The 24,569-nt window shown below is 44.1% G+C and overlaps 5 protein-coding genes across 5 annotated transcripts; 4 read left to right on the forward strand and 1 right to left on the reverse strand.

Annotated features, from left to right (window-relative positions):
- Positions 1-1,978: 1,978 nt before the first annotated feature.
- Positions 1,979-3,965, forward strand: PtA15_7A471 (uncharacterized protein; the record flags this gene model as incomplete). The annotated part of the gene is made up of 9 exons (XM_053171081.1): positions 1,979-2,153; positions 2,247-2,311; positions 2,385-2,918; positions 3,007-3,119; positions 3,192-3,308; positions 3,385-3,452; positions 3,532-3,633; positions 3,729-3,814; positions 3,939-3,965. The coding sequence occupies 9 exons, from the start codon at positions 1,979-1,981 to the stop codon at positions 3,963-3,965; spliced, it is 1,287 nt and encodes a 428-aa protein (XP_053022298.1).
- Positions 3,966-4,372: 407 nt separating this feature from the next.
- Positions 4,373-5,800, forward strand: PtA15_7A472 (uncharacterized protein; the record flags this gene model as incomplete). Its single annotated transcript, XM_053171082.1, has 4 exons — positions 4,373-4,612; positions 4,701-4,820; positions 4,966-5,309; positions 5,422-5,800. 4 exons carry the CDS (start codon positions 4,373-4,375, stop codon positions 5,798-5,800), a joined length of 1,083 nt encoding a protein of 360 aa, XP_053022299.1.
- A 9,133-nt stretch (positions 5,801-14,933) lies between these two features.
- On the forward strand, positions 14,934-15,658 carry PtA15_7A473 (uncharacterized protein; the record flags this gene model as incomplete). The annotated part of the gene is made up of 2 exons (XM_053171083.1): positions 14,934-15,031; positions 15,157-15,658. The coding sequence occupies 2 exons, from the start codon at positions 14,934-14,936 to the stop codon at positions 15,656-15,658; spliced, it is 600 nt and encodes a 199-aa protein (XP_053022300.1).
- A 2,291-nt stretch (positions 15,659-17,949) lies between these two features.
- On the reverse strand, positions 17,950-20,310 carry PtA15_7A474 (uncharacterized protein; the record flags this gene model as incomplete). The annotated part of the gene is made up of 10 exons (XM_053171084.1): positions 17,950-18,007; positions 18,094-18,398; positions 18,471-18,616; positions 18,674-19,020; positions 19,096-19,222; positions 19,296-19,477; positions 19,578-19,893; positions 19,964-20,005; positions 20,086-20,196; positions 20,268-20,310. The coding sequence occupies 10 exons, from the start codon at positions 20,308-20,310 to the stop codon at positions 17,950-17,952; spliced, it is 1,677 nt and encodes a 558-aa protein (XP_053022301.1).
- A 2,772-nt stretch (positions 20,311-23,082) lies between these two features.
- Positions 23,083-24,357, forward strand: PtA15_7A475 (uncharacterized protein; the record flags this gene model as incomplete). Its single annotated transcript, XM_053171085.1, has 5 exons — positions 23,083-23,188; positions 23,316-23,504; positions 23,564-23,599; positions 23,663-23,878; positions 24,140-24,357. The coding sequence occupies 5 exons, from the start codon at positions 23,083-23,085 to the stop codon at positions 24,355-24,357; spliced, it is 765 nt and encodes a 254-aa protein (XP_053022302.1).
- Positions 24,358-24,569: the final 212 nt, after the last annotated feature.

Below are 24,569 nucleotides of genomic sequence, written 5' to 3' on the forward strand. Positions count from 1 at the left end.
CGGATTGAGGAGATGAGACCTGTGCCAAATGAAAGCTGAGGTCCAGAAGTATCTTTTGGCTCTGGGGCAGGTCCACAGGACCTGAGGGGGAGGCTGGCTGAGGCTTAATATTTTCCCTCCAGCCATTTGTGATTTCTTTCCCAGCCAAAATTTTGACATTACGCGCAAGTCCCTCCCTGCGGGAGGGGCTGCTTCGCGGCCAGCCACAGCGAGCCTCCCACCAGGGGGGACTTGTGTTAAGTTAGATAATCATTGATATGAGGAAAGATTCCTTGAACTGGTATGAGATTGATTGGATTTCAAAAAACTGAGTAAAAGTTGAGGTGGTACTCCCCACTTAAAGCGCACTTGTTCTTGTGCCTCCAATCGTGGGGCTTGCTTGTGCCCCGCGAGGGACTTTGGCTCGTGCCCTGCGAGCACCGAGGGACTTGCACAAAGTTTGCCGCTTGCAGTAATCTCAGGATGCAAATGGGTCGGGTCAACCCGGAGGTGGCCTGAGACCTGCTGGGTCTTGGGTTGGGTTTGGGTAGCCTGACAGCTGAAAAACCAATTTCTGACCCAACCCGGCAAGACCCAATTGTCAATCGGGTTTGGGTTTGGGCAGGCCAATTCCATTTCGGGTCGGCCCGATGACCCGACTATGACCCAATTAAGTCAGCTGTAATCGCCAATGAGGAACTTCTACTGTGCCAGGCGGTAGGCAGTTGGTGGAGGGGAATGAAAAGAGAAAACCTGAGTTGTGTATGCCCTCCGGGGTGATTAGCTGAAAAAGAGCGCTGAGAGTCGTGTAGCGTTGGGGGGGGAGATGATTTACAACAGCTGGAATTGCTCGTCGGCGGTGTTTGAGTTGAGAGAGGAGCCAGGGATACTGCCAGCAGAGGTGTGATCAAAACCAGAAGCTGGAAGGGATCAACATTGCGGGGTAATGAACTTAAAAGTTGTGAGAAACTGAGAATACGGGCGGAAAGACACCAAGAGCAATAACTTTGAATTTGATGGAGAAACTGAAAATTATGGTTCAGAGTAGGTCCATGCCGTTCCAAAGCCTGAGTTTGAACTGAACTCAAACTTTGGAGTTTGTGACATCTAGCTGACATCTCATCACAACCTAGCGCGCACGCGCACGCTACAACAACTAGACAACTGAAACAAAACAAGACAAAAAGAAAACAAAACCAAAAACATAGAAGAGAATAGAAAGAGGAAGAAATCCTGAAACGCCTTGAGGATGCGCGCCACACCGCGCTGTCGGACCTGAGAAAGTCTTGAGGGCTGGGGACTGCGCCATAACTCCCATTGAGTCGCGGGACCCAATCGAAGTTTCATTGAGTCGCGGGACCTAATCATATTACCTAATCGTATTTCATTGAGTCGCGGGACCTAATCATATTTCATTGAGTCGCGGGACCTAATGACGGCCGTCAGCGCGCACCACGCGCAAGAAAAACTTGACCCCCCATGCGTGTACCCATCTGTCCACCACACCAATTGGTGACTTAAGTCTGAGATATCTGATATCCCCTCAACCCACAGTCACACAGCCACAACAATCACCCATCCTCAAGCCCATCCTGCCCCAAGTCTCAACCATGATAATGTATCTCTCATTGTTTCTGGCTCATCTTAGTATCTTTTCTTTGATTTTATCTTCATAGGCTCCCCTGTTGTATATACACAAATGCACCAGGACCAGATAGCTAGAAATTGGCACAATTTTATTTCCTTTCTCATTCAACGGCCCAAAAGGGTCACCCCTGACCCGACCCTGACCCGACCCTGACCCGACCCGACCCGCTGCATCCTTAATCGGGTTTGGGTTTGGGCAGCCTGTTTGAGATTTTGACCCGACCCGCCCCGACCCGACATTTACCTCGGGTCGGGTTCGGGCACTGTTTTCCGACCCGAACCCGACCCGTTTACATCCTGACAGTAATCTCGATCCTCGCCATCTTGCCACCAACAACACCTTCGAGCAATAATGTTACGTCGAGCTAATCTCAGATTATCGGTTTTCGGACGGCCTGCCAGATTGTCTCTTGTATCGCCTTCCAAGCCCGCCCAACTCTTTCGATCTTACTCCTCATCTCCTTCCGATGACCTTCTGGCTGGACCTGTAAACTTCGCTTTAAGTGCCGACCAACAAGCTTATCAAGGTGCATGTTAACGTAAATTTTTCGGAACCAGCTGCCCAGGCCATGAGATTTCTGATGCATTTTTATTTGTAAAACAAATCCACATCTTCCTAGAACTGGCCAGAAGATTTACCGCGGACCATGTCATCCCAGTCGCCGCTGAATATGACCGAACAATGGTAAGAGTTCAAATTGCTACAAGTAAACGTTTTATTAGATATGTACTAATTTGGCTATGAAATCACTTTACAGGAATATCCATGGCCAGTCTTGAAAGAAGCTTGGAAAGCAGGCTTATTGAACACGCACGTCCCTGCAGAATATGGTGGGATTGGTATTGGGTTACTAGAGTCGGCGTTGATTTCCGAAGAGATTGCATACGGTTGCACGGGGATTCAAACTGCATTCGAAGCGAGTGGATTAGCACAGGCGCCGTTGATCGTAGCCGGTAGCGATGAACTGAAGCGCAAGTATTTGAGCATGCTGATCGAAGAGCCTCTGGTGGCAGCCTATTGCGTCACCGAACCGGGCGCAGGGAGCGACGTAGCCGGAATCAAGACTCAAGCCGTCAAGACTGGGAACGATTTCGTCTTGAATGGCTCAAAGATGTGGATCACCAATGGCGGAAAGGCCTCGTGGTACTTCGTCTTGGCTAAAACTGACCCCCAAGCACCCGTGCACAAGTCTATGTCGGGATTTATTGTCGACGCTAATTCGCCTGGGGTTCTTGTTGGGAAGAAGGAAGTGAACATGGGTCAAAGGTGTTCCGATACTCGCCAAATAACCGTCAGTTGATTTGATGAACATTTACCCTCTCGATTTGATCTCTTTTTCCAAGTACTGATGCACATATATGTACAATCACACATAACAGTTTGAAGATGTCGTCGTGCCCTCCTCGAACCTAGTCGGTGCTATGGGCGAAGGCTTCAAGGTAGCGATGGCAGCCTTCGACATGACCCGCCCGTTGGTGGCCAGCGGAGCTGTGTCAGTTTTACCCACTCTTGCGCAACAGATAATCTTTCTATCCTGACAAAGCACTCTCTACACCACCACCAGGGGATTGGCCCAGCGTGCACTTTCAGAAGCCGTCAAGTACGCTCAGACCAGAAAAACTATGGGCAAGCCGATCATAGAACACCAATCGGTTAGCCACATGTTGGCAGACATGACGATGTCAGTTGTTTCACCAAAAAAGTCGTACCTGATACTTACCGTCAATCTAAGATTAAAACCTAACCATCGAATGTAGAGGTGTCGAGTCGGCTCGAGCGATGGTATGGAAATCCACATTCATCAAGGACACTGGTCATCGTAACAGTTGAGTTGATTGAACGTCTGTCCATCTGAATGGCAGGAGCGTCCCGGAAACTAATTCATCCTGTTCATGTCATATCAGCTTATTATGCCTCGATCGCGAAATGCTTGTCCTCTGAAGTAGCGGTGCGCAATGCCGGAATGGCCGTCCAAATCTTTGGCGGTGCTGGCTTTAACACTGAATGTTGGTATTTTCGCGATTGGTCTCAGGTTGTTGGTCCGATCTGATAGATCACTTATGTGCCTCGTTATTTTTATTTTATTTTTTCGGTCCAACAGATCCGGTAGAGAAGTTGTATCGAGATAGTAAGATCTTTACTTTGTACGAGGGAACATCTCAAATCCAAAGATTGATTATCTCCAAAGTAAGCTGTCTTCTCTTATTGAATCTTTCTTCCTATTAAAGCGTACACATCGACTATTCATGTTAATCCGGATACTGACTCATCCTAATCTTTCCTGATAATGTAACGTAAATCTATCGCCTAGTTTTTGCCGACTATGTACCCTGTTTAAGTGACTAGATGAGAAAGAAGGACTTTGTTGTACAATTTTTTAGCAGCATCGCAAATCATGTTCCAGTAAATCGTTTGGCAGCCATGTATTCTTCATGTATTTTTTTATTTGTGAAGGGCATCATCCGGGCTTAGTCCATCTTTTTTCCTTTATTTTACACGTCAAGATGTAATTTGAGAATGTAAGACAGTCAGTGAAGATCAATGGTGGAGTTCGTTTTTTGTGTTGATATGTCGATGGATTTGGTTGAAATTTGTTTGATGCTAGCCTTACTTTGCCAGTCATACCGATAGCTGTTACGGTCATTGACTTGCTGGAGACGGGGTGCCACCCGGGACGCAATGAGTGATGCCTGAATCTGAGAACTCCAAGCCAAGTGCCCACAGCACTCAACCCACTCAGCTCGAATGCGTCGTCATCAGCATTTCGACAACCATCACATCCAGAAACCTCTCGATCAACTATCAAATACTCCTCACGGCTCTTCCATCAGCCACATCAATCGCGCAGGATACCACCACCACCACCCCAACAACTCCATCCATCATCAAGTATGGTCGGGCGTCCGGCGCTTTGCATCTGGCTTCTTCGACTCCCTCAGGGTTAGGCGGATAGTCAACGAATTGCATGCAAAACGTACGCTCAAGGTGAGTTTTATATCTCGGAAGCTCCATCTCATGACATTGAAGATGACACGTTCATCAGCTCTGCCGTCTTACTTTTTTGTTTCTCTAGATCTTAATAGTCCAAAATTCGATCCTTCAGCTCGTTTCGATCGCTAGTTTGGTCGGACTGGAATCTTACTCGGATAGCCACCGTTCTTCCTCTTGGTCTACTCTGGATGTTTTGTTCAGTGTGAGTTGGTATCCACTCTGGGGATCAATATTTCAGTCAGTATAATTACAAAACTAAAAAGACTATCAAAGTCAAATGTTGTGTTGTCGAACAACGTTTCATGTTGATCACTGACTGGCACCTTTGTTTTTATTTCTCTGCACAGACATTCTGGTTATTTCCGATCGGAGTAATTTCGATCGCATTGAACAGCTCGATAACTGAAAACTGTCTTCATCTGAATGGATCCCTGCAAGCGCCGATTTCGCTTGGAAAATTTTCAATCTCCTCCTCGGTCGAAATCATCAGATATTTGAACGCCAAACTTCGATCGGATTATCATCGGATCTTGATCTTACTCAATTATTTCTTGTTCGCCGAAGGCTTACTGCTCATCCCCTTCGTCGGCTTTCTGCTCAGCTTCGCATTTTGCTCGGTCGGCAACTCTTTCTATTGTTTTGATCCGTACTGGCTTAAAGATGGCTTAAATTTGGAAGAAAGATTAGACTTGTAAGTTCTTCTTTTCCAAGGTCTTTGTTTTAAAGGCAAAACCCAAAACAGCAAACAATTCATACGAAGAGCTCAATAAAAAACCGTTTGGGACCACTTATTACTTTATCAGATTAGAAAAACAGTGGGATTATCATTTAGGATTTGGACTGATCATGACGATTCTCACCTCGATTTGGCCACACCATAACATGCTTAATCTCTCGATATTCACCCTCCTATTTCCATTCTTACTAATCCTATCGACCGGCAAAAAAACCTACCACAGACTGTCATCAGAGAAGAAAGAAGACGAACAAGAGAGCAAGTCAAGCGTTCACCCATCATATCATTCTTCCAATCCAATCCAACTGCCAATATTTTGTATCTGCCGAAAGCTTCATTTGCTTTTCTTTAATCATCTGGTAGCCAGTCATCCTCACAACCTTCACCTTAATCACTCTACTGTTTACGGACATGTGCATATTGAAGATGGGGGAGATCATCTATGAGATTAAAAACTTTTGGTTGCTGTTATCACTCCTTTTAATCATTGTCTCAATCCCTTCCTATCAACGGTGAAACTGATACATGTATTGTATCTGTATTGGCAATACACAGTTTTGCAAAACTGTGTATTGTATTGGAAGCTAAGGCCCTGTTTGGCACCAATATAAATATAGGTGATATAATCACTGGTTAATTCAATAAAACATACAAAATTCAACATAAAGCCTTCAAATTTTTTTTTGCAGGCAACCTACAGTGCTGGTCTCTTCAACTGTGAACTCAGAAGCAACTTGGGGCCTGTACAATAGCTGCTCAGAAAAATGTTTTTTGGTCATGAATCAGCTTTTTGTCCAGAAAACAGTTTCCCCCAAAAAACGTGTACCACAGCACCTGTTTTTGGGGGAAACCAAAAATCATTTTTTGTTCAAAACAACCAATTTCCAGAAACAGGTCTGACCCTGTTTTCTTGATTGATTTCCGTACTCACTGCTTGTGTCCACCCATTCAAACAAGATACGCAATGGACCATCTCATCAATCCAGCTTTCCTTATGGCCAACACAACTGCTCCCAACTCCACCACACAACACTCTGTCATACCTGCTCCAACAAGATCACCTTTGCCTCCCCCAGGATCTCAATCACCCGCAATGATACCACCATCAAAAAAGAAACCTGCAACAAAGAAAGACCCAAAAAAACCAAAGGATACCAATACCAAATCAAAAACAAACCATACCTGGACAAATGACCAACATTCCTCCCTCCTCAAGCTCAGTGCAACAGAATTTGCTGCTGGAAATCAAGCTGATAGCGGTGGTTTAAAGAAGGAAGCATTGCCAATTGTGGTCCAGAAACGCAACCTCAAGCAGTGATCAAGAATCAAAAAAATTCTCTCCAAAGGCTTTTCATTGACTTCAAGTTCCTCCGTGACCAAAGTGGCTTTGGATGGAACAACAAGCTCAAAAAAGTCACTTCTGATGAAAAGGTTTGGGAAGAGCTTCTTGCAAGTCACCCTTGACAAGGATTTTCTAAACTGAAGGATAAGCCTTTTCCATTATACAATCTCGCTCTGAGTGTCTTAGATGCAGTGCATAGCACGGTGGTATTTGACGTGTTTTTTGGGACAATCAAATACTGATTTGTTGAATATTTGAATATTCGGAGATATTTGAAAGAAAACTTCCAGAAATCACCAAAAACATCAAAAAAGACATTTGAGGTGTTTTGGTTTGTTTCTGTAGATCAATGATTCTTATTTTCTGTAGTTCACTTTACTGCTACACTCCTCCAGCAGTCTCACATTGGTCTTTCTGTTGACACTCTCCTAGTTCAATCAAACTGGAGAATGTCTTGCAACCCATTCTCTTAGCTTGAGAACGGGTTTTAACCAGTTCATTACTAGTTCTCCGGCTGTTTCTTTTTGGCTGGAGTTCTACCATTCGCCCCTCAACTCGGTCTTCATTGATTAGGTCCCGCGACTTAATGAGATAACTATGCCGCAGTCCTCTGATTGGGTCCCGCAACTCAATGAGCGGCGCTCTGCGCCTCTACTACTAAAAAGAAATGTAGTTTTTATCTTATCTTTAGCAGCCCTTTGTGCCGCTACTTCATATACTACCATTTGCCCCTCAACTTGGTCTTCATTGATTAGGTCCCGCGACTCAATGAGATAACTACGCCGCAGTCCTCTGATTGGGTCTCATGACTCAATGAGTGGCGCTCTGCGCCTCTACTACTAAAAGGAACTGTAGTTTTTATCTTATCTTTAGCAGCCCTTTGTGCCGCTACTTCATATAATAGAATAGTTAGCCGGGCTCTAACTTATTATAGTAGCCCAGCTGACACATATTAAGACCTATTTTATTTCAATTTAGCGTGTATACTATGTATTGCGTGTATTCTATGTAATCTTCTGAGAGAAAAAGGTGAAAAAAAACATGATTTAGATCTCTTGAGCTGGACTTCCTGTGATGATGATGGAATGGATTGCAGAGCGGTATTTGGCGTAGGATCTTTGTCATTTGCTATGATTCTGCTGGTGTGATTTGTAAACAAAGCAAGATAGTTTTTTTCAGTCACTCTCATTGATTGGCAGATATTATAAGTAATTCTATATTACCTTCCAAAGCTCCTAGTGGGCAGGAACCAATGTTGGTCACAGGTTGCGGTGCTGGTCGCGGTGCTCTGTGAAGTGCTGTGGCGGTGGTACCGTATGATGCCCAGGATATAGGTTATCTGCAGCCCCAATTCTGGGTTGTGTACTATACTGTAAGGACTCCAGTTGGGAGTCCTTCACTGTTCATCGAGTGGGGCACGGGGAGGGAACCTTGAGGCGAAGTTCTAGTTCACGGGGGGGGCTGTAATTGCAAAGAATCAAGGAGCTAGCCGGGAGAGATATGGTCGCGGTGATCTCTCAGTAAATACATGAACAACTGGGGAAAGAAAGAAACAAGTAGAAAGGAAGGGAAAAGGAAGAAGACGGCTTACCTAGCCGGGAGAGATATGGTCGCGGTGATCTCTGCCGGCTAGGAGGGGGAAGTGAGAGCTACAAGATATATGTGGCCGGATGGGGTTTCTGTGATTCCTCTTGTGAAACCTCGCGGCGCGCGGGGGCTTCACATATACCCCGGGGCCCATAGACGGCTCATTGGAGCTCCTCCGGGGCCCAAATGGCCCCGGGTGGCAATTTGAGGAAATATTTGATTTTGTTTGAATATTCCAGCAAAAATATGCCCTGGCATTATTCAAATCAAATCAAATACAAATACAAATACTTGATTTGATTTGATTTGAAGTGCTATGCACTGCTTAGATGGGACCACTGCCACTGGAGAAAAGGTGGGAAATCAGCTCCCTCCATCAACAAGCAACACGCCGGTCAAACTTGCACTGGCAGCCAAAAGAAAAATTGTGGAAATCATGGCCAAAGACAATGACACCAATGATTCTGACTTCGAAGTGAACCCCTTGTCTTCTCTCAAAACCTCCGCCTCAACTGCTAAACCCAAACATGTACGCGAATCAAAAAACATGCTCATCAAGTCCGAAATGGATGGCATTAACGGTGCAATCCAGACAGTATCTAAAAACTCCAAAGGTTTGATGGGAGCATTCACAAAAATTTCCTCAGAGATATTGAATAACCCTTGAACTGAACATCAATCAACCTTGTCCTTGGGACCAGTCCAATTGATGAAAGCAACTGCTCTACAACTTTGCGCCAAAAGTTTCTTTGGGATTGTTCCGGTTGACTCCTATGTCAAGTATATATTGGTACTTGAAAACAAAGACAACACCTCAATATTTATAGCCCTTGATCATACTTCAGACAACAAATTCTGCCAAGCATGGCTTGATGAGAAGGTATTGATGGCAAATAAAAAGTGATGATGCAACCCAAGTGAGTCCAACAGCTAAATGTCATATCAATCCTTGTTGTGACTGACTGTGATTTCTAGTTTTTCTATTCCATGTCTCTTCAACTCATTATCACTCTTCTCACCAGATCACCCTTGCTTCCCTCTTTGTCTTTTTCTTGCTTGCCTCACTGTCAGAACTGTCCCAATTTTAGAAGGCTTGCTTGAATCTCTGTCGTTGGAAATCTGTCATTTTACTCCTCAAAGTGGTCTTGCTTGAATCTGCTGGTTTTGCTCTCTTGTTTGACTTGGTCTCTATCTGTTTATAATCAATATACAAGACTTTTGGTTTTTCTCTCTCGCTTCCTCTTGCTTGTGAACGCCGGAGTTGATGCAAGCCAAGACTCAATGAAATATTGGTATCAAAAAGGCAAATTGATGAAGAATGGAGGGTGCATAAATACTGAGGGGCCAAGAATTGTGTGTGGACACCGGATTGTGACACATCCAAAACTACCAGATGGCAAAGAATTAAAGATGAACATTTGGTACCTGTTGGGGGGTACCCGCACCGCTTTGCAGGTACCCCTCACACCCCCCGCGCACCTGCCCAGCGGTGCCAGGTGCGGTGTGAGGTACAAGCTTTTGGGAGGGAAGCAGTGTGGTACCCAGGTACCTCCCAGAGATACCGCCCCCGCAGCTGGGTAGCCTGTGACATATGACATATCATCAAAGCAGTACCAGATGTTATATATACATATACCCTTGCCCCACCTTTCCGACCTAACTCAACCAAACATCCACCGCCATGGCTCCCACCCGCAAACAACACAAAATGCAATCATCTCAAGCGTCCTCAATCCAAGGTGATCCGGAAGATGACATAACTCAAACTCAAGAAACTAGCAAAGAAGGCAATATCAATCCTCCTAGCACCGCCAAGCCACTTTCCGGAGGTGGTCAAATGACCAACAAGGAAGAGTTGAGTGAGTACTACATGTTCCTCATTTCGTTTTCTGAGAGCCAGTCCGACTGACTGATTATTATCCACATATGTATAGAGTGAGCTCAGAAAGTCGCTGCAAACTCCTATAGTTCAAGCTACTCTTTGTATGGTGTGCCTCAGCTTTCCAATCAATTGGACAAGCATGGCAGGCGCATGATTGCCTATCCTTGCAAACTGTAAGTTTTTTTGTTTAACTTAAACGGCCTGTTTTGATTTTGAATATTTCTTGGATCTAGATGCAGCACCAAAATTAGTCGTCCGACCTCGGACTCATCTTGTAGCAATCTCAACAAGCATACATTACTCTGCATCCAGAAACACCGGCAATCAGAATCCAATCATTCACTGGGTAGTCTAGGAATTACTGGAACTGGCGACCTGCAAGCACAGGAGGTATGTAAAAAGGTCCGATATCAGGATCCGCTGTAGCTGAAAATTGGATTTTAGGTTCCCCAACTGTGCGCAATATGGTGTGCTGAAGCTGCAAGGCCTTCTTGGCGCTTATCAATGCAAGCTACAAGGCAATCCTCCACCCCACAGTCCTCAAGAACTTACCAAGACCGCAGGACGTTTCAAAGCATATTCACATGCTTTATTCAGCAATACAAGACAACTACCAAGGTGTCTTAAGAGTTGGTCACTCAGTATCAGTATTCTTTCAATTTTTCATAGCTTTCTAATCTTTACCATTCTATCTGTAGGAACACAAAGGCGCTTTATATCTAGGAGTTGACGCTTGGCAGTCACCAAACGGATTCAACATCTTGGGAGTAGTCGTCTACCAATTAGCAGACGTTGGAACTGATGATATAAGTCTAGAGGCCATGCCTCTTGACTTTGTTTGGCTTTCTCAGAGCCACACCGGCGAGTACTTGGCCAAGACAGTTGCTTTAGTTGCAGATAAGTTTGGAATTCAGGATTGGGTGAGCCAACTTTTATTCTTATTATACATACCTTTCTTTCGGTCCATTTTCAATGCTGACCTAACCCTTCCATGTTTAGATATGCGGTATTGTGAGCAACAATGCAAAAAACAACAAGGTGATGGTGAAGGAGCTCAAGAAGCTCAAGTGGGAAAGGTTTCAGGGTGAGCCAAACTGGATCCAATGTTTTGGGCACATACTCAATTTAATAGTCCAGGCAATCCTCTGGCCATTTGGTACTCAAAATAAAAAGAAAACTGCTAATGGACGATCTATTTCTGCTGATGTCGACTTGGACAATTAACAGTTTGAAGATGGAGATGCTGAGGAGCAAATCCAAGGGTAATCCCAACGGTGGGCCGTTACAGTTAACCTTAACTGTAAAGTATTGTAAAGTATCGAAAAATAAGTTACAATAAAGAAAATTAAGATTATCAAGTGTATAAAATAAGTTAACTATAACACCCACGGGTGCAAAAATATGCAAAAATACCCTAAATAACAGCAAATATTGGCCATTTTTCATAGATACAGCCAAAAACGTATCATAATTTATTGTAAAGTATTGAAAATTTGGTATTTTTTTGATAAAATTAACACCTTTTTCTTAAAAATAACGGTCGATGCGTTACACGTTTCGGCCTAAATATCGCAACGTAACGCATTGGCCCACCGTTGGTAATCCCAATTTCAATTGCGATTTAAATTCCTCCTCCTGCTGTTTTGATTGGTGACCTGTTTTTTGCATGCTTTCTACTCTAGCTTTTCCCACACCAACAGAAATGATTCCACCTCCTTAATGGATGGAGATAGCAATGGACATAGCATTTCTGGACAAGATGATGATGAGAATGATTCTCTGACCAAGGCCAATATTGAACAAGCTAGCAAAGAAGATGAAGGAGATGATTATACAACTGATTCTTGAAAACTAACATTGGCTAAGGTAAAACAAACCACCTCCATTCCTAAATATTTGGCTTTCAAATAACACAATATCTTCTGCAGTTTTGTAGAATTGTGAAGAAATTGAGGTTCTCTCCAAATTCAAAAGCCGAGTTTGTGGAGATTTGCCAAGAGAAAGAGTGTAATACTCCGCATACTGTGGAAAGAGATGTTTGTACCCGATGGAACTCCACATTCTATCAAATGAAAAGCATTGTTTGATGTGAAGCTGCTGTGTAGGTCTTCCTCCCGCGACTTGAGTATGATTAGATTGACTGACTGACTTGATCTTATGATTATTTAAATTCTTGAGTGGCAGCGTCATAAACAACATGGTCTCAAGCGCAAGCATCACTTGGATCATTCCAATATTAAATTGGCACATGATTTGGTCAACATCCTTGCGATTTTCCACGAATTAACCCTTCAAGTCTTCATTGCTGGATCTGCTTGCTTAGCTAACATAGTTATCTACATCAACCAAATTACCGAACACCTATCAACGATTATCAGTGATCAAAAATACCCTTCAGCGCTGAGAAATTCCTGCCAACATGGATTAAAAATTACAAACAAGTACTACAGCTTGACCAACACATCCCCTCTATACAGAATTGCCATTTTTAAATATTGTTTCCTCTTTATTTTTCCTGGTCCTTTACTTTCTAACAGATAATAGTATACTTCAGTGATGCACCCTTCATTCAAGGACAAGTACTTCAAGATGGCGAAATGGGAACCCAAATGGATCACCAAAGCCGTAGGTCTAGCGCGGGAAATGTGGGTTTATTTTTACAAGCCCAAAAATCTGACTCATCCCTTGACCGTCCAAGCTTTGACTTCCAAGGCAGGTCACACACTTAGATCTAAATGAAAAACAAACTCTCAATTTAATTTATTCTGTATCTCTTGATTGCAGCCCAGGACCAGTATGCTTGCTGGCCTGGGTAATGCTGCTGCTGCGCAAAGTGGAAACACTTTGAACGATGCATTTGATGACTGGGTAGCAGGAGGACTTGTTGTTGATGGAAACAAACCGGTCAACCCACTCAAATGGTGGCTTCACCAGAAGAGGTTGGGGAACATGGATGGTGACCGCGTCAATATGGCCCTGGATGTATTAAGCTGTCCAGGTGGGTTGAATATGATTTTTTTTACTGCATCTGACTTCTGGATTCTCTTTAATTTTTGTAGCAACATCCGTTGACGTTGAAAGAGCATTTAGCTTTGGTTGGGATTACATTTCTTTGAAGCGGCATAGACTTGGAGCCCACTCAATAAGTAGAGGAATGACTGTTGCATTCTACTCAAAGAATAATATGATCAAAGAAGGGACCCTGGCCTTGTGGAAAGAAAAAGTGATTGATTCCAGTAAGACTTCAAAGAAGTCAAAAAAAAGACTGATTATTGTTGTGGATGAAGATTGAGCCCTGCTGGTTTGATTAGTCATTATTAACCTATAATTAGCTGATAGGTTCCTTTGATTGTTGATAGAGGAGATAAATAGGTAATGCCTCATGTCTGAAAATTAAAGCCAATGTGAGATTCATTTTAACATGGAAAAATGCAAAAAATAACACAGGAGGTACCTGGGGTACCTGCCAGAGGTACCACCGGTACCCCCCAAGCGGTGCTGGTTTTGTAGAAATAACAAGCAGGTACCTGAGTCTCAAATTTTCATCTCTACAAAGAATCAAGTGTGTTGATGTTGGGTAAGATCCATCAAAAACCACATAAGTAAAACAAGGTGCTTGATAACGGCAACACAGGCAAAGCAGGGATTGATGTCAAGGATATAAATGATAATTCAAGATGAAGTTGGGTTAGGACCACAAATCTGAGGGGCTTGGCAGTAAAAAAAAATTGTAGTGCCAAATGTTGGCAGAGGGAGCAAAGCTGCAGATTGACTTTGAGGATAACAATGATAATCCAAGAAGAAGTGGTGCTAGGACCATGATCTGTGCAGCTTGGTGATATGTATAATAAACCAAGATTGGCAGCAGAGGCAAAGCAGGGATTAGTGTCAAGGAAAATGAAGTCAAGTCAAGATTCCAAGATAAAGTTGGGTTAGGGCCACAAATTTGTGAGCTTGGCAACAAGATAAATCCAAAGAAAACCAAAAGTCTTGAGAGCCAGATAGACACTTGAAAAGAAATAGATACCCAGGGGAGTTGGCAAACCCATAAAAGTTGACACTGGAGTTTTGAAAGCCGGTAGAGAGGCTTGATCAATTTTAACAGATGCCACAAGATGGTGGCGAGTCAAGTAGAGAAAAAGAAGATAAGAGGCTGGAGGCTTGCAGATGGGGAGATTAACTAGCAAGATAGTGCTACTGCTGGTGACAGTGTGGTCTCATAACCTGAAGAGAAGAGATATCAGGATATGGCAAGATGAGATAAGAAACTCCCCCAAGGGGAAATGTATTTTGTAGGCATCACTATTTATGAGCCAAAAGTATGTATGTACCTAATTGGGTTGGTGAGAAGCCAAACCCCATAAAAGTGTGTGAATTAAATGACACATGAAATCATGTGTCATAACAGGGATGTTGCACCTGCAAGGCGTTTTGTTACCTTGTACGTGTGTCGGAAATCTTGTAGTCCTTTGGTGCATCCATCACAATTAGCTCTAGGCTTGTCTTATCTTCTGTTGGTACCTCATAGTGCGCAATGTCAAATCAAACTGCACTTAAAAAAAAAAAAAAAAAAAAAAAAGGTGTTTTGTCCCGTCCTCCTTTGCTCCTTCGGAGACCCGACCGTTTCATGCCCTGCCCCCCGCCTGGCGAGGAACTTGGGCTGATATGTACGTTCGGGATCGACGGGTCCCCGGGGTCGTCTCATTTCAAGTTTGCCATTGGGAGTGACCAGGGCAAGTCTCGGACAGCCACCCTCTTAATTCACTCGATGGAAATCGATGCCAGCCAGCAGTCTATCTCGCAAGATCCTTCGCCAGTCATCCAGCTGCTAAATCAAGGTGACCAGCTCACCCAGCGATTCCAAAAGTCAGAATAAAAACAGTTTGAATATCTCTAAGCTCTTCCAGATCCCACCTTCAATGATGATGAAGAGTCGCTGATTATCATAATGCTTTTCTTTAACAAAAAAAAATCCGGGGGGTTCGGACCAGGCAATTCAATGACTCGATCACACATGTCCAAACCCTCAGCTCTTCACTTAAGCAACATAACAACCTGAGTAACCTTGTAACACGCTCGGCCGCTTCTGATATCAGCTCACAATATCCCTCCGTCCGTCAACGTACGTTGGCAACGCTGGAGAAAACGATCGAAGAAGCGTCTAGCGGGATAAGGAACTCTCTGGAATTGATGGAAGCCACGGTCGATTCGATCTCCGAGCTGCTATACAAGGTGGACGTCTACCTGGCCGAGCCTGCCTCGCTTGGCTCGATCGGCTTTGATCCTGTCCACGCGCTAAAACACCTTGGGAATCTCTTTTCGGCCTATCAAGCCGAACTGCTCGCTAAACGAGAACTCTTCTTCTCCTACAACTGCGAAGAAATCTCGCTCGATGATTTCGCCCGGCAATGGCAAGTTTGCCATCAGATCAAATCACTAACTCAAGAAACGATGGATGACCTGGCTGACGTCATGGGTTCCTGGTCTACTTAAACAAACCGAATTCATACACTCTAAACTTCTACTTTTTGTCTTCCTCTTTCCCATCTTATTGGGACAAGCATGTAGTACTAAAAAATCCAACTCGGCAGGCTTTTTACCGTGTAAAAATGTGTGGCACAAGGGCATTAATTTGCGCATAAATACATAAACCTGGAGTTGCTTCCAGCATGAATTGTATCCAATCCGTTGAGGTCAACTGACTCAACGAGAAAATTCAGGTGAGATGAGAGGTAATGGGCACTGCAAAAAGAATTCGGTCAACTGCTCCCACTTGACATTCAGGCTAGCTTAACTAAGCCTCTCGAACGGAGGGTCCGGGGGACCCCGCCCGGAGGGCTCTCCGCAGGAGAGGCTTACGCCTAATGTCTGAAGTCTGGCAGGGAAAGGAAGGATATTCAACCCCAAAACCACTAAATAATTATTTAAAAATCAGCAAAATATGTACAAAAAAAACTGAATAGACAGTTTCATTGGCAGTGCTGATGCGCACCCTCACCCAAAATTTTGAGCAAAAAGCTCCAAAACTGATTGAAGGAATCTGTTTTGAAGGTCAAAGGAACCCTGAAGGATATTACATTGCTCTGAAGATCCCTTTTGGATTTTCTGATAATATGCACAATTGAGTTTCCTATATGCAACAAAATGCAACACTACATGTGTAGGATCTGCGGGTTTGCGGATCCAGGATCCACCAGGCATGATGGTTGCGCATCCTTAGTTTACATTTCTTCATGTTTTTTATTTTTATTTTTAAACCATTAGTACAGTGCAAATGGTTTGGATTGAGGAGATGAGACCTGTGCCAAATGAAAGCTGAGGTCCAGAAGTATCTTTTGGCTCTGGGGCAGGTCCACAGGACCTGAGGGGGAGGCTGGCTGAGGCTTAATATTTTCCCTCCAGCCATTTGTGATTTCTTTCCCAGCCAAAATTTTGACATTACGCGCAAGTCCCTCCCTAGCTTTGCGGCCAGCCACAGCAAGCCTCCCACCAGGGGGGCTAACTTAACTAAGTCCCTCTATTGGAGGGGGGACGCCGTCCCGCAGGGACCCTCCGAAGGAGGGACTTATGCACTATGTCGACCCCGTGGCAGTAGAGAATTAGAAAAATGATCTTTTTCAATCCTCTCTGGACGCGCCATTTGTCACCAGGCAATAAAACTTTGGGGGAGCAAAATGTGCACAACATCATGGAGTTTCTTTGTACATATTTTACAAAATTTTTGGGGCCTTGGGTGCCCCATGAAGTCCTTTTTTGTGACTGACAAGTGTCCACTTCATTGTGCATTCCACATTTTGCACTGTACAGAATCTGAAATTGATAATGTTACAACTATGATTGCAGCTCAACCAGAGGAGTTGAGGATGAGAAAAAATAGTAGAAAGAAGGGGACAGCTTAAGCCATCCCAGAAATGTAAATTATAAAAAAAAAGGTTCAGAAACTCATGTGGGAGATTGGTTTTAAAAAAGTCCCCACCAAAATGCCTAATTCTCTACTGCTGCGGGGTCGACATAGCGCGTAAGTCCCTCCTTCGGAGGTCGCTTCGCTCCCCCAAGGAGGGAATTAGCTAAGTTAGCAGGGGGGACTTGTGTTAAGTTAGACATTCAGGATACTCCAACCAAGCTGGGATGGTAACTCCACCTGGTCACGTAATGTCCTTTCTTGGTATGGTAAAGTGCCCAGTGATGTGAATCAAAGCTTGGGTTGAGTTAAATTTTGAGAAAGGTTGGAGTAACACCACAAGCTTCCGAGTTTCTGCATGTCAACTGCTCACAGTTGACCCAGTTTTGGACCCAGTTTTTTTGCATTGAGAGGGATTCAAAGTTGGTTGTGTCCGACTCCAACTTGCATGTACTTTTGCAAGTAAGATGGTGTACAAGATGGTGTTCAAGGCTTTTCTTGCACACCAACTTGCCAAAAAAACATTCAGGCATGGGGGGCGAAGTACAATGTGGCTTGCATGCACTTTTGCAACTCTGGGTTCAACCGGTTATCTCAGCTAATTATACAAGCCAGATTAGATGCACGGCTGACCCAAGTAACTTACGTTCTGGTATTGTTGGATCAATATTATAAATAGTTCAGCCCAGAAGAAAAGTATAATGATATACACAGAGGGGGCAATCGATAACCTGTGCAGCTTGTTTTTTTTTTCAAGCCTGATGACAGGACGGATAATGGAGGCAGATATACCATGTATTGTGATCATGACAGTAATACCTCATCTTTTGACTTTGATTGTTCTTTTTTATTTTGTTGGAACAAAGCACGAAATAAAATCAAACTAGCAATCATCGTGAGGATCGCCGCCACCTCTTTCTTCCTTGGGAACAACGATTCGGCTAAAGAGTCAACAAATGCAACAATTATGACTGTCAGAACGGGGGAGATCAAATGTTTTCAGATGAAAGCAAGACGAGAAACTCACTCATCAATTCTCAGAAGAGCAGTACAAGCCTCCAAAGCACTTTTGAGCATCCTAATCTTGCTCATCATTGGCTCAATGACACCTAACTTCACATTGTCAACTACTTTGCCTTCGTATAAATTCAGACCAAAGTACTTCAACTGCTTTTTCGGGTCTCCCGTCGGGCAAGTTTGCGACAGGTTGTGGAACGCTCGAAGCTTAGCAACAAGGTCGGTCGAGTCTTTGGCGGCATTTGTGGCGAGAGTCTTGGGAATTACCAGCATTGATGCTGCAAACTCCGCAATCGCGAGCTGTTCTCGTGATCCCTGTAGTAAACGCAGCATTCACCCGATGAGAAGGAGCATCAATCGACTTGCGATAAAAGTATGAAAACAAACCAATGTCGTGGCAAAGTTTTCGAGATAGATGCTTAGAGCAGCTTCTACTGCACCGCCGCCGGGGACCACTTTACCACTCTCCAACGTCCTCTTGATGACGCACAGCGAGTCATGTAGAGAACGCTCCATCTCATCAAGCATATAATCTGATAGGCGCAGGGTCAACGTGTAGCTGCAGTTGGCATTATTCGGGCGTTACGTACCATTTGCGCCTCTGAGAATGATAGAAGCAGAGCTATGGAGCTTTGTCCCCTTGATCAAGATCAGTTCGTCGTCGCTGATTCTCTCTTGGACAACCTCCTCACAAGCTCCCAAATCCAAGGGGTTAAAAGCTTCATCTCCATCCAGTGTGGCAAGCGAGCTGACAAGGTTCCCTCCCGTGCAACGAGCAATCCTGCGCAAGTCTTCCTTCTTACATCGTCTCACGGCCATCGCTCCAGCTTCGACAAATTCTTTCAAGCACAGATCATCGATACCGCCAGTCGTCAAGATCACGTTAGCCCCAGATTTGAGAATCATGCGAACTTTCTCGAGTGTAATTTCAGACTCTCTAAAACGCAAATTGTCAGTACACGGCGAAGGAAAGCGCAGACATGGAAATGAGAAATGAGAAGAGCAGGCGCACCGGCGTCGGATCTGTTCCAATTCTTCAGGATCATCAATGGTAATGTGAACACCCAGATGCATTCGAGTTTTTTGCAAATTCATATCCAACAGAGCAATCTTGGCTGGCGAGACACCTTTCTTCATAGCTACGAGGCAGACATTGAAGGAAGACAGGTCAGACCAGGGGAAATGGGCTTAAATCCAATAAAGGGAATGCACCTTGACTTGCGACGGTACAGTTCAAGGCATAACCTTTGACATAAATTGATTCCAATGCACTTTTACCATGCGCCTTGAGAATGTTGACTGCCTTCACTGGGTATTTCAGTTCACCGCGAGGATTGATGGTCTTGACGGAAAGCATTGCATCCACTGCAAGCTGAGCAAAAAAGTCATCATCGCTAAGGAATTGAATATGAATATCAGGGGTGAGATCGACATCAACGTTCCTTGTAGCATACAATAGTTCTTGCGGAAGATGACAAAGTGTAAGATACATACGATCCAATGATCTTACTGGACATACTCGTCTTGGCAATGTTGATTAGACAGTCCTTTCCGAGTGTGTCGACCTTGATAGCCAGTTGGTCTTGAATGTGCTTGATAGCTTCTTTACAGGCTAGACGGTAACCGTTGATGATGGTGGTAGGATGGATTTTATTCTTGATCAGGTCGTTTGCCCTCTTGAGTAGCTCTGCGGCGATAATGACGACTGAGGTGGTTCCATCGCCAACTTCCTTATCTTGCTGTTGCGCGAGTTCCACCAATATCCGACCGGCTGGGTGATCGACTTCCAGGAGTGATAAGATAGTCGCGCCTAGAGTAAAGAATGGCGATGTGGACTTGGTCAAAAGCACGAGAAAAGACAAAAATCGTGAACAACTCACCATCATTGGTGATTGTCATGTCACCAATATCGTCAACCATCACTAGGGAGAGAAAAAAGCAATTCATGTAACATATCAGTGGATATTTCTATCGATCGGGAAGTGCGAACTAAATCATCTACTTTTGTCGAGGCCTACAGGTCCTAAACTCGATTTTAGCACGTGGGCAACGGACATGACGGCGGTAACGTTTTCCGCACGGACATCCGCGCCGGTGGTCCTCTGGCCGCCACCTAGAAAAATGCGCATCACGGTTAGTTCAGTGGAGGTGATCGAAACTTTGTTGAATGTAACTTGAACTTGCCCAGCATCATACTCGTTCGTGGGTCCTTGGCGAAAAAAGCCATAGTGATGAGCAACTAAGCTTATATTTCAAAATAATCGATCTTCCTTGATGCTGGATCGCAAGGTAATAACCCAATGTCTGGATGGAAGGATTGGGTTGGAAGGAGACTTGGATCGATTGTGCATGTTAGGTGATCGGTCAGGGGCCCCACCTCCGAGAGGGGCTCCGCCAAGTTGAATATGCATATTGCATAATACGGCTGCGGACAACTCGGCATGCGAGTCTGGACAGAGTGCGCACTTGGGCTGACTGCATTCAAGATGGACGCATGGCCCAGTGGTAAGGCGCTCGCCTTCGATACAGGATGAGTTCTGCCGTACGGCAGCGAGAGATCGGCGGTTCGACCCCGTCTGCGTTCATGCGGGTTTGGGAACCTGAGTACGGATTGTTTTTTTGCATTGCGTGCAACTCTTGTATTTAGTCATTTGTCTTTAACCGAGATGAGTGTCAATGACCAGCCCCTAACTTAACTAAGACCCTCTCTTTGTGGCTTCGTGAGGGGCGCTCCGCGCCAGCCAGGCTGCACCAGGCCCTCCGAAGAGGGTCTTTTAAGTTAGGACCAGCCCAAACAGACAGGAATGCTGTCCCCGGTCCGACAGGGAAGCGGTCTTCTGGCTATCAATAATGCAGCCTTCAAAGCACGGCAGAACGACTTTTGTGAGTGTTTCAGTGAAACACTCACAAAAGTCGTTCTGATCAGTTTCACTTCTTTGGCTAGGGCCTCATTGACATTATTTTCTGTCAACCAGTTTGACAATAGCAACAACCCAATTCAAGGATCAAACATTAGGATTTTAAATGGATAAAAAAAATGGGGGAATTGAAAGTGGATTCTATCCGGTGAGCTGATGATCAGGAATCGGATGTCAAGTCGAACTCAAACCTTCTCCAATGTGACGCATCCACCAGCCAAACTGGAGTAGCAGATGGATCATTCAACTGAATCTGAAAAGCATCGCGTTCTGTCAATGTGATTCTCGTTTTCGGGGTTTGAGAGGTAATCAGGATTGTTTGACTTTTGGTTCCGCACCACGCCTGTGAGGGCTGCTAGCTGGTGCATCCGGCGTCCTGAGTTGATGAGGGGGTCGCATTAGGATTTTGGAAGATTTATTTTTGGGAGATTTATTCGCCACTTGTCTGAATTTTCCCCGACTTGATTAAAATGTGCACACGCTGAGATCAGTTAGGCTGTAGAAATCCAGACAGAAGAATTTTTTTGACTCACAATACCAAGTTGAACAAGTCCTTCTTGACTTCATTCTGATCAACTTGATCACTTTTGTCCCTTGCTAGGCTCGAGAGCCAAATTTCCATCGAATGAACTCCATGACGAACTTTGGGCAAAATCTGTGCTCGATGTGGATTTCATTGCTGATTCCGCAAACATGTTGATCCTTCAAACAGCCACCGCAATCCGTTTTGTCCGGCATATGGACTCCGCATATCCCATTGGGATCCTTATTAGAAAAGAAGTCGATTTGATCCTCCTCATTATTTGTCTTCCCAATCCGACCAACTATTAAGTTATATCCTTTCATAATTTTGGATGAGGACTGGCTTTCAATTTTTTTACATAATTTTTGATTCCTTCGTCATTACTTTTTAGAAACTCTTGGATGATTCCACCTCTGCCCAGTTTGAATGAAAAGGGAGTTTTAAAATGAACAGCCTCGTGGTTGACATCGGCTTGCGTCTCAACATTGGTTAAAAAAGAACACTTTCCAAACTCCTCATTAATCCTCACGTAGCCCCTGTCACCGTATCTATTCCTGAAAGAAGATCGCTATCTTGCATGTGATCTTCTTGATTGACGTGGCTGCCAATACCCACATAGTCCTGGGATTTGTTTGGAAACACCGCTGGGGACGTTGAGGGCAAAGAAGAGGATGAGGATGAGGATGAGGAGGAGGATGATGATGATGATGATGATGATGATGATGATGATGATTGCCTCGGCGGAAAGGCTTGATATTGTTGATTAATTCGCTCGAAGGAATGCAAATGAGCTGGTAAACTAGGGCGATTGAGGAATTCATCCCGGTTGAAAGCCAGAATACTTTTCAACGCGCCGGCACGCCTTGGAACATACCGGTTCGGCGGCCCCTCTCGTTCCCCAGATTGGAGACCAATACCGCACGGACCTGTGCTTACCCGCGACGTGTTCTTTGCTGTTTCTTAGCGCCAGACTCACTCCCACACAATTAGCTCGGAACATCTTCCAGAGCTCGGCTGTTCCCGCGGAAAAAGTCGAACAACCTAAATATGTCCCGAAATGGCTCTGACAAGGTTGTCTGAGTGGCAGTTAGGGCCGCGACAAGTCTGCGTGAGGTCCACATGAATCATGAGCCTTCATGTCAACATAAACCAAAATCTAATGTCATCTCTTCTCCCCGACGGCGGGGCGTGGAGAAGGGATAATTCCTTATCTACACATAGCTGCGTGGTCGCGATTAGACTTTAGGAGAGGTGCTGTCTTCAGACTCCATCAAGTCACATCAATGCGGATTGCAGATCTCCTTATTTGAACCTTTTTGAGCTCATCTGTTTAACATAGGCAGACAGATCGTGCTACAAAACTTCACCCAGTTTCCATGCAGTTGGATTTAACTTTAATTTGGGCCCGGTTCTTTTCACAGATGTACAAATATGGAATGGGTTGTGCGTTCAGGAAGACACTGCCATGAACTTGAAAACCGACCGACTTTACCTCATTTCTTATCCACATAGCTTCTGGCCGTCCAGTTCTGAGTGTCCTTAAAGTCTTCCCACACACATGCTCCCTCAAATCCTTCTTGTTAGCACGTGGCTCACCTCATTTCCTGGCGGAGGAGCTATCAATAGAGCGGTTCCAGTGGAGCAAAGTAACCGCCCACTCCGGGGTATGTGAACAAGGATTACTAAAGCCGAATTCAAATATGATTAATCAGATATTCACTCGGTGCTGATTGATTCACTCGGTGCTGATTGTCATCCCTTTTGCCGTGTCCCATATTACATCTCCCAAAGCGCTCACATTGCCTCGGATGACCACGCGTCAGAGCCGAGGCTTGGAGTATTCATATATGGATACCTCTTCGATCTCTGAGATAGAAGCCAATGGCAGCGTGGGGGCTGTAGACGGGATGAACGAGGTGCTTGTCTCAGACCAAATGGCCAAAGAATCGACCCCAGTGACGGCTATGCCTCCTCACAAGCGTTAGTATATCATTTAGCCTTTGAAAAATTATGCACACTTATGATGATCCTCTGTTCAGGTGCAGAAATGAAGGAAAATTGGAGGAAAAATCAAGGTATGAGTTTATTCCTCTCCTATTTGGAAAAAGTGACTAAAATCAATTTATTGGAGATGATAGGACATGTGATCTCACTTTTTAATGAGTCATCCGAGCTTCTGAGTATTCACTCTGAGATTCGAAGTCAATTGGCATGGATGAAAGAAAACAATCAAGTCCAAAACTCAGATTTTTTTAAAGTGGTAGATCTGGTTAAAAAAGCACAAGAAACCATGTCTATTTTTAAGCAAATAAAGTTATTAGAGTTGGGGAAAGCTGATTTCAAAATAATCAACTGTGGAATGATGGTATTTCTTTCAAATACTGAATTATATAGTAAAATCACAAACAATACCAATCAAGAACACATCAAAATATATGGAAGAATTTCCAGAAAAGCTTGGAAGAATTTTGCCTGTATGTTTGTGGATGAATTGAAGAAAATAATTATTGATTACAACCATCAGTTTAAGCATTTGAAGTTAGATTCAGATTTATACGAGAATGTGATCCTTTGGAGGTATTTTTTTAAAATAATAGATTTCTTGTACAACCAAGGTTTTCTTGATCAAGATGCTGTAAGAGAAATATTTCAAGAGGATAAATTGGTTGAGCAAATTATTTTCTACGCCTCTGAACGTTTTGAGAGTGAAATAAAAGAAGATATCTGGGTTAGCTTTACTAGTTTGACTGATCATTGGTACTGGGCACAATTGAATGATTGTTTCAAAGGTAAGTACTCCTCATCTGATATTCTAGCTCTGATACTCCCCTGAAACATCTTGTTTTTTGATTTTCATTTTGTTTCTTTGAGAAAAAACCAGCTCTGGGTGAAAAAGGAAAAAGGATCATAAATCTTGCTCTTGTATGCAGAAGGATTGCAATTTTTGGTCAAGAATTATACAAGAATAAAAAAAAACCTGAGTGGGAAACCTTTTCAAGATCTTTTTCATTGGAGTTTTATATCAATAAACTGAAAGAACGTGCT

Source organism: Puccinia triticina, chromosome 7A, assembly GCF_026914185.1.
Source record: "Puccinia triticina chromosome 7A, complete sequence".
Classification (NCBI taxonomy): domain Eukaryota; kingdom Fungi; phylum Basidiomycota; class Pucciniomycetes; order Pucciniales; family Pucciniaceae; genus Puccinia; species Puccinia triticina.